We start from the raw sequence: 9,499 nt of genomic DNA on the forward strand, positions 1-9,499 counted from the left end.
TGAACATAATCAAGTTGCTGATTTTTATTTTAGAAAATGTTTGCTAAAAAAAAAAAAACTCGAACCTTTTGCCCATTTTTTTGTGTGTCAATTAACTTTGTAAATCCCTGGTCCTGATTAGAAATATAGTAAAAACAATGACGTATTTTTGGAAAGGTAGTCTGACTTCTGTAACACTTTGTTACTGTACCTGGTGTACCAGGTATTATTCATATTTTTTTTTATTTGGCTAGTTAGTTAGTTAGTTGTTATAAAATGCTTCAATATTATTTAAAATATTTGTTACTGTCCTTTGATACATAAAACCGTTGTTTCACTTGGATACATACAAATTACTTATTTAAATAAGGTATTTTTTGAACAAGAATATGTGATCTTTATTTGGCTCTTACACTAGTCTTTACATGTAAAATTGAACTCGAGTTATCATGAATGATTTATTATTTTCACTTTTTACTTGTATTTCTTTCCTTTGTTGCAAGTCTCATTTATTGTGTGTTAAACTCTTATTGTGTGACACTACTGACTACAGTACATTTTAAAGTACCGTTTAAAATGTCTAAACGAGTACAGTATTTAAGAAATAGGAACGTGTAATTCCCAAAGATACGTATGTATTATTTTATTCTTTAAATGTAAATATTTTTTATGCCATTACTCAATGAACATTTGTCAATTTATTTCATGTTTCTTTCTATGCTAGTATTATTCGTTGCGAACAACTCTTACTGGACGAGCTTTGTAATTGTTGTCTCTGTGGGTTGCTTGTTTAAATGAAGTTTTTATTGATTGAGTGGGTTCAAAAAAAGTTTTTTTGAACGGAAATGTGTTACACTTGCAGGTTGTGCGGCGACAAGACGCACATCTAGATAAAACATTGCAATTGTAATTCGGGGATAATGACTGTACTTATCAAAACGTCTTATCGGGCTGCGTTTAAGGCCAATAAACGTTGGAAATTGCCGGTGACGCCGTTGAACGCATCTCGTTGAACTTTGGTCCACTAGTTGGCGAAATGGGCGTGGCGAGTACGCCTCTGGTCTTGAGTGGGACCGGAACGCCGAGGCGAGTTGCTGTTTCTTCAAAAATAAAATAAAATCAAACAAATGGTAATAATAATGACGCTTTTCGCCGCAGAGGACAACGACCCGAGGTAGGGAAACCTTGTTGTCGACATGTTTGGTGAACGTTTAGCGTGTTTTTTTTTTTGCGGCTTTATAAAGTCGTCGCGCGGCTGATCTTGTAGCGTAGCTGCTGTCTCAAGTGGCACAAATGTATCAAATGTGTGTGCAGGTATATGAAGCGCTTGCAAAGTGGCGACTGTCGTGTTTCCCAACTTTTGTCGGGCCGAGTTGCACAGAAAAAGAAACGCCAAACAAAAATGCCATTAACACCAGTGGTTCTTAAAACTTTTGACACAAAGTACCACCGAAAACGAACAAAAAAGAACAACATTAAAATACAGAAACGTAGTCGGTCCAAGTGTGCATGAAAAATGAGGCAGCAGTTCTATTCCTAAAAATAAAAATAAAAAATGCAAAATTTGAACATTAACCCGGTGCTTAAATATAGAACCCACCCCCCTAAAAAAGTACTTAAATGGTGATTCTATCAATTGTATTTGTCAATTATTGAACAAAAACAAAAGAAACTTAAGATTAAATGAAAATGTACTGTACTTAAAAGTTAACTGGAACTGAATTGTAGTATTTAATAAAAAAAAAAATAAAAGCATTGCACCTGTAAAATACTTCACTGGATTAGCAAAATAAAAATAAAAAATTCCAACAGTTTATATGCATAGCTACAAGCTTCAGTCTCGTGTGTTTGTGTTTGACTTAAGGCAAATGAAATTTAGTAATTCTTTAAGCAGCACTCGGACCACGCTTCGACAATAACTGGTCTGTACTACACAAACAGTAACCATTCTGTTTTGCAATTTGGTCTCAATTTCATCAAAGATGTACTTACGCCACGAAATTGAACGATTTCCCACGCCACGGTGTTTCGGAATCACTCACGCGGAGTACGACTCTGCCTCTGACAGGCTGTGAAAAGGGAAAAAGTGGAGATGGAGGATTTCTGGGCTGTGGCGGTTTGGGCCGGGCGGATATGGCTGGGCCTCATACTCGGCCTCATCATGATCCCGGCCATGTTTGGCTTCTCGCTGGGCGTCTCGGAGACCTACATGGACATCCTGGTCAAAACACTGGAGGTACGTGGCTTCATATTGCTAAAGAAAGTTGATTGGATGGAGTAATAATGACCCCCCCCCCCCTTTCTATCAGTGGGCCACACTAAAGTTACAGAAGGCCAGCACAGAAGAAAATGCACTAAAAGCATCTGCATCCTGTGGTGAGTAGAATCGACAAATAAAAAGTGAATGTACCCCGGTTCAAATGTGATGTAAAAAAAAAATATATATATAATAAATAAATAAAACGAGCAGAATAAAGCATTTGAAATTTTTGTCCACCATCAATGTTACCTTTCACACTGAATTGACATTCAATTGATATTCTCAATTGAAAACAACAAAAAAAAAGGTATTTTGGAGTGGGGAAGTAAAACAACTTGTGATTCCTTGTGCCTACGTGGGTTTCTTCCGTGCTCTTCGGTTTCCTCCCACATTCCAAAAACATGCAACATTTATTGGACACTCTAAATTGACCCTAGGTGTGATTGTGACTTTTTGTTTGTCTCTATGTGCCCTGCGATTGGCTGGCAACCAGTTCAGGGTGTACCCGCCTCCTGCCAGTTGACAGCTGGGATAGGGTCCAGAACTCCCCGCGACCCTCGTGAGGATAAGCTGTGAAGAAAATGGATGGATGACATTTTATAGCTTACCTTAACGGCAGAAAACTTTTAACAGATCGTGGTCTCGTCACAAATGCTGCTATAAAGTCGGGGTGTGTAGACTTTTTCTATCCGTGACAGCTAGATCGCTATTGCGAAAGCTGGACGCTCATCGACAGACATGCTGCAACGTGTCGTTTCCTCATCTAGTTCAAGTCGAGCGTTCTGCAATCAAAGAGCACAGAAAGCCACATGGCGCAAACGAACGCGGCCGTCTTTGGACGCAATGATGGCCGTGCGCGTTTACGACAGGTCACGGGGTCGAGTTGCGGGCGGAACCATCTGGCGGGATGCCGTCGTTCACGTGGGGGGGTGGGGGGGGAGTCGTTTCAAGTCGAATGAGCATTCGGACCACGCCGAAAACAAAACAAAAAAAGACTGGCTATATACAAAGTTTATACAAACTAAACTATTACACTAACCCGAATCTAATGCAAACCCCAAATTCTGTATATCAAGAAATCTTAACCAAAAATGTAAATGATTGTCAACATCAATATTTGGCCAGCACTGACCTGAAAACTTTTTCGGATTTGAGATGTACTACAACTGTAAACCGTGAGCATTTTTTAAACTTTTTTTTTTACGGCTTTTTGTAGCAGGTCATCTGAGGTTTTTCTTCAGTTTGTTTTAGAATCGCGCGGCAGGGCCGTACGTGGCCCACATGGCGAACTGCACGTCCCCCGCCCGCCTCGTTTATTAAGAAAGACAGACGCAAGTTATGTCAACACCCAGCGGCCTTTGCAAAGTGTGTCACTGTTACCTTTGTCATTACCTAATCTGAGTTTGAGTCAATCGAAAAACGAGGCAGTAACTGTACATTTGCGCAACTGCGATTGGATATTTGAATACCGTCCGTGATGTTATCTGCAATCTTGGATTTTGCCCTCTGTGCTATCAGTGGAAACCAAATCGGTTCTTTTGATTAAGTAGACGATCCCGTGTAACGTTAGGTCGAAATGACATTTACCGTAATTCCTGGCCTACAGATTGCACCTGGTGATAAACCTCACCCAGTACATTTGTAAAGGAAATACCATTTGGTACATACATACGGTGAAGCTGTGTAAAAACTGCAAGTGCGCACATTGAAACGCACATTGAAACACGAGATATTTACGAAGAATGACGGTACACAGAGAGTTTAACGGTAGCACCGCCTCGCTAACAGGGCCGGTTAAAAAAAAAAAAAACATACTGGTAAAAATCACTGAGTCACGGCAGTAACACGCTAGCGCAATGCTAACAGGGCCGGACCGGAAAAAGTCACTTCCTCGGCACATATATTCGGTCTCACACTTACATTTTCTGCTCGAGTGCACCCTTGGGGCCTTTACGAAAAAATGTACTAATTATCCGCATCACCGCATAAACTGCAGGGTTGAAAGCGTGTGAAAAAAGCGCGTCTTCTCGGCCGGAAATTAAGGTAGCTTCATTTAAATGCTGTTTGATTCTGAGCTTTCTGCAAATGTACGTTGATGACATTTACAGTACTGTGTGTTTGTTGGGTTTGGGGTATCGGGGGGGGGGGGGGGGGGGTTCAGCTCTAATCCAGAGAGAAGACGGTTCCATGGAGAAAGAGCTGGAGGAACTAAGACGAAGTCGGCCCAAACCTTCGGAGGGCGGCGATTTCACGCTGAGCGACTGTTTCTATTTCAGCCGCCGGGGAATTGAGAGCATCGTGGAGGATGAGGTGACTTTAATTAATTTCACATCACTCGTTTACGTTATTTTTCTATATCGTAAGCATGTTGTAATTCCATTTTGAATGACTGAAGGTGACCCAGCGGTTCACTTCAGAGGAGCTGGTCTCTTGGAACCTTCTGACCCGCACTAGCAACGACTTCCAGTACATCAGTCTGAGGCTTACTCTGGTCTACTGTCTTGGCATTTTTGTCAGATACTGCATTCTTGCACCTCTTAGGTACACACACACATACATGTGAACTCTGAAAAATTGGATATACAGTAAAACCTCGGTTTTCGAACGTACCCGTTTTCAAATAAATCGTTTTTTGAACGGAAATTTTGAGATTTTTTTTTTTTTTTTTTTTGCTTCTTTTTTCAAACGAAAATCGGTACTCAAATGCCCCCAACAAAGCCCGGAAATAGTGTCAACTTCAAGAAAGAATTGATAGCCGAATATGAATCTGTTGCGCGTGTTTCTGAGTCGCTACAGATACGGCAATGCACTCCCAGCCTAGCGTAGTTTACTACTAAAGCATACATTTTAAGCAAAAAATAAATATATTTCTTAAATTATTTTATTATATAAAGTATTTAAACTATACATGTATTTTTACTATGCAGTTTATCATCAGGAAAAGCTAAAAAAAATGCTTTAAAAAGCCCAATTTTTTTAGGCTTGGAACGCATTATTACATTTTCCATTCATTGTAATGGGAATCATCGTTTTTGTTTTCGAACAATTCACTTTTCCAACCATTTTCTGGAACGAATTGTGGTCGAGAACCGAGGCATCAATGTAATTGAAATGTGATTTGGGCAAAGGGTAGTTTTTTTGTGGGTCATGTGCGGCGTTCACTCCTCAGGATCACTCTGGCCTGCATCGGCCTCAGCTGGCTGGTCATCGGGACGTCTGCCGTGGGGCTGCTCCCCAACTGCAGGTAGCCAGCCGCAAACCCACACCGGAAAAAAAATCCCGTCCGCTTTTCGCGCTGACCGATCCGGTTCTCAAGGCCGCACTGCGTATTTGTGGCCAGGATGAAGTTCTGGCTCAGCGAGTGGGTCCACGTCATGTGCTACAGGATCTGCGCCCGAGGCCTCTCCGCCGCCATCCGCTACCACAACAGGCAAGGGAAACAAAGGCAAGATGAGGCAAACGGGTGGTGTTCGATTGTCCTTAAACGTTTTGCTCTCGGCACATCAGGGAAAATATACCCCAAAAAGGAGGCATCTGTGTGGCCAATCACACCAGCCCCATCGACATCGTCATCCTCTGCAACGATGCTTGCTATGCCATGGTAGGAAGAGGTTGAGGTTGTTGGGTTTTTTTATGGTCCTCGTTAAGCATCCCAGGTGACCTTGAGCCTTGGCCAAGACGTACACCTTCATTCCATGTTCAAAGTTTAAAAAATGCGTGTCAGGTGGGGCAGGTGCACGGAGGTCTGATGGGGGTGGTCCAGCGGGCCATGGTCCGATCCTGTCCCCACGTGTGGTTTGAGAGAGCGGAGATGAAAGATCGCCACCTGGTGACCAAGAGGTCAGTTGCACACGCTCGCGTGAAGCCGCCGTGCTTTTGTCATTGTTTATCCTCTCGGGACTTGATTTGATTACATGCTTCTTGACCTAGTTACACACTCCATGCGGCCACACGTGTGTCTTTAAATCGCTGGATGGGCCAGTCGTGACATCAGATAAGAGTACGAGCTGGTTAATAGATCGTGTTGCTTTGAGTTATCGGAGAAGAGTTAACAGTATGGATTTGTCGCAGTTGTGGGGTTTTTTTTTTTCCACAGTTAGTATGCACTGGATCACTCCTGGTGTAAATAAACTACTTATCAAATGTGGATAAAATTAAGAGAGCACATCCAAATTAGAAATTTCCAGAATTACACAATATGTTTAAAAAAAAAAAAAAAAACAAAATTCCAAAGTCTGTTAGCTTAATGCTAACTTACAATGGGAAACGCCATTAACGGGCTAATGATTAGCATCTATGTGGCAGTGTTATAACCCTCTGAAGAAATTATTTAGAACATTTATTAGCAAAGGAAAAATGGTAAAAAATACAACAACAAAAAAAAGTTTTGGTCCCCTAATTTGCGTGACCTTTTTGCATCACCTTCAGGTTGAAGGATCACGTGAATGACAAGACAAAACTCCCCATACTGATTTTTCCAGAGGGTAAGTTTAAACATCAGTGACTACCGGTGAGTTACAGTTATTTTGTCTCTGAGTGATGACAGTACACGATGTGGGGTTTTTTTTGTGACCGTAGGAACTTGCGTCAACAACACGTCGGTCATGATGTTTAAGAAGGGGAGCTTTGAAATAGGAGCGACAATTTATCCAGTTGCCATTAAGGTGGTTCAATCACTTCTTTTTGCCTTCTGTTTTTAGGTCTGTCAATTTTTTAAAAAATAATTTTGGTTTTTATATTTTTCTATATATACTTGCATGATACATTTAATTATACATACATTTAATTGCATTTGTTTGTGTGTGAATATATATATATATATATGTAGGATTTTGATTTTTAAACATTTCTATATATACTGTACAATTATATTTACTGTAAATATATTTAGGATCTTTATATTTATTTTTACATTTTATGTAATTAGATTTTATGTATTTCTCTGAAATATTATGCCTGTACATATAAATTTTTTCTTCTTTTAATTTGTAGATGCAGTATTTTTAGATTCTTAAATATTTTATGCAGATCATATTGTAATTTTACAATATATTGTAAAATAATAATATTCCATTTATATGTATTATATTTTTGTGATACATTTTTAAAATTATATAATTAAATGTTTCTTATTTTTGTGTAGTATATTTTTATTTTCCCATTTCTATTTGTGAAATTAAAATTCCATATGTCTTCATTTTTTTATGTTGTATTCTATTTCTCTGTACATAATTACATTTATATATACAGTATTTCTATATATAATTTTGTTTTTATACTTCCACGTATTTACATTTTTTTTTTTCCACATTTTGTTGTATCTTTGTAATTGTTTATATATTGTCTTTCCCCAGTACGATCCCAAGTTTGGCGACGCCTTCTGGAACAGTTCCAAGTACAGCATGGTGAGCTACCTGCTGAGGATGATGACCAGCTGGGCCCTGGTCTGCAATGTCTGGTATCTCCCCGCCATGCATCAACAGGTTTGCGCAACACATCGGGGGCGGGGGTTCCGAATTCACACGCGGCATTGGACTATCACGTAGATTTCAAATTGTCCTGCAGGTGGGGGAAGATGCCGTCCAGTTCGCCAACAGAGTCAAGTCTGCCATCGCTCACCAGGGAGGACTAGTGGACCTGCAATGGTAAAATATGACACGTCTTCGTTTTGGAGCGTTTTCATTCAGTTGCAGACGATGTCAGAATTTTAATTGGAATAAGATGTTTATCTGACGGGGGCCCTTTATTTGGACTTAATTTATGGCTGGCTCTTGACAGGCTGTTAGTTTTTGTTTTGAATACCTCTGCTGAAATGAAAACGGAACCTATTATCATTACCTGGTTTATCAAGAGCCACCTAGTGGTAGCCCCTGCTATTTTTCATTTTCAAGAGGGGATTCAAAATTCAAGATATTGATATGTCAAACCACAATTAGTTGAGTACTTCAGCAAATAACCGAGGTTAGGTTACAAAAACAAATGATTCAGTGAATGAATGAACAACACCACCACCTGTACTCCATGATTACATATGTTATACAGTGGAACCTCGATAAAATGATATTTCGGATACCGGACGAAACGGACCACCGAGACTGTACAATATCTCCCAAAAAAGTTTGCATTGGTCACTTCAAATGCTGTTGACAACATTTATTTCCAAAATTGGCTGCTGTTGTTTACTGGCGCTGTCGCACGATGTAAGCAGAGAATAGGACTGAGGTAGTTCCGGATTACAGATGTACAATCATAATAGATCCTCCCAAGCCTACGTGGTGGCCATGTTGAATTTGGGGCAACTGTACATAATGCAGAGAGAGAACGGAATGACTGCGGTGTTAACTTTGACGGGTACGAAACAAGTCTTCAGTCTAGAGCATGCTGTTTTTGGTACAGTATCTTTTTGTGTGTGTGTGTGTGTGTGTTAAGCTCCCAGCCTTTGGCAACATATTTGGAAGTAGGAAGCACACTTATTCCCCATGGCTCATGAAATCGTCTCGCCAACTAGCCTATGATGCATACTGTAGCTCAACAACATCACTGTGACCAATCATACTGGCGTGGTTTAGTCCATTCTATTGAAGTTCCAGTGTAATTTAAAACGAGTTTTTAGCAGTCGACCGGATCATCGGAATAATAGCGGATTGTAAAAAAAAATATTTGCAGGGATGGAGGCCTGAAGCGAGCCAAGGTGAAGGAGTCGTTCAAGGAGCAGCAGCAGAAGCAGTACAGCCACATGGTGGTGGGAGAAGACAGCAGCGGGAACAGCGACTGAGGAGCCGCCGACGGGACGAGACAACTTTACTTGAAACTCATTTCCTCGTGTCCCGGATGCAAACACCTGCCCGCACACACACAAAAGTGCACTCGTGAAATTTACGAGGAAATGGACGGCTGCTGCTATTTCTTACGTCTTGATTGTCGGATTGACGTTGAATGTAATGGATTTGAATACACAATTGGATACAAACACTTGATACATGGTGACATTCATGTGCTGCTTGTTTTTTTTTTTTTTTTTTATAAATAAAGGTATAATTGTTGTTGCCACGGTGTAATTAGCTGAAATTTCATCCATAGATGAGAACGTGAATGTTTTGGGTCGTCTGCATACGCCCTGACATTGACCAACTTGTACCTCTTTCTTACTAGGACAGACTCCAGCTAACTTGCCCGGGACCCTAATGAGGGCAAACCCGATAGATAAATCTGCTGTGCTCCAGTTCCAACCAGCTTCTTTATTTTTTCAATTTCACATGG

At 40.4% G+C, this 9,499-nt stretch overlaps 1 protein-coding gene across 2 annotated transcripts; it reads left to right on the forward strand.

Annotated features, from left to right (window-relative positions):
• Positions 1 to 65: 65 nt before the first annotated feature.
• Positions 66 to 9,216, forward strand: agpat9l (1-acylglycerol-3-phosphate O-acyltransferase 9, like). Of its 2 annotated transcripts, none has more exons than XM_061816095.1 (14): positions 66 to 202; positions 2,048 to 2,215; positions 2,289 to 2,355; positions 4,401 to 4,549; positions 4,635 to 4,780; positions 5,409 to 5,483; positions 5,580 to 5,669; positions 5,747 to 5,840; positions 5,964 to 6,079; positions 6,668 to 6,723; positions 6,818 to 6,903; positions 7,594 to 7,722; positions 7,805 to 7,884; positions 8,906 to 9,216. In XM_061816095.1, exons 2-14 carry the CDS (start codon positions 2,072 to 2,074, stop codon positions 9,012 to 9,014), a joined length of 1,341 nt encoding a protein of 446 aa, XP_061672079.1. In that variant the 5' UTR covers positions 66 to 202; positions 2,048 to 2,071; the 3' UTR covers positions 9,015 to 9,216. The 2 variants fall into 2 exon arrangements, with proteins under 2 accessions (XP_061672079.1, XP_061672078.1); XM_061816094.1 differs by lacking the exon at positions 66 to 202 and adding an exon at positions 961 to 1,153.
• Positions 9,217 to 9,499: the final 283 nt, after the last annotated feature.

Source organism: Syngnathoides biaculeatus, chromosome 4 (assembly GCF_019802595.1).
Source record: "Syngnathoides biaculeatus isolate LvHL_M chromosome 4, ASM1980259v1, whole genome shotgun sequence".
Taxonomy (NCBI): Eukaryota; Metazoa; Chordata; class Actinopteri; order Syngnathiformes; family Syngnathidae; genus Syngnathoides; species Syngnathoides biaculeatus.

What these genes read in the sequence shown, in the direction of transcription:
- agpat9l (XM_061816095.1), top strand. Translation starts at nt 2,072, where the DNA reads ATGGAGGATTTCTGGGCTGTGGCGGTTTGGGCCGGGCGGATATGGCTG. An exon ending in GGGCTGCTCCCCAACTGCAG is followed by an intron (nt 5,484 to 5,579) that starts GTAGCCAGCCGC and finishes ATTTGTGGCCAG; the next exon opens with GATGAAGTTCTGGCTCAGCG. An exon ending in TCCCCGCCATGCATCAACAG is followed by an intron (nt 7,723 to 7,804) that starts GTTTGCGCAACA and finishes ATTGTCCTGCAG; the next exon opens with GTGGGGGAAGATGCCGTCCA.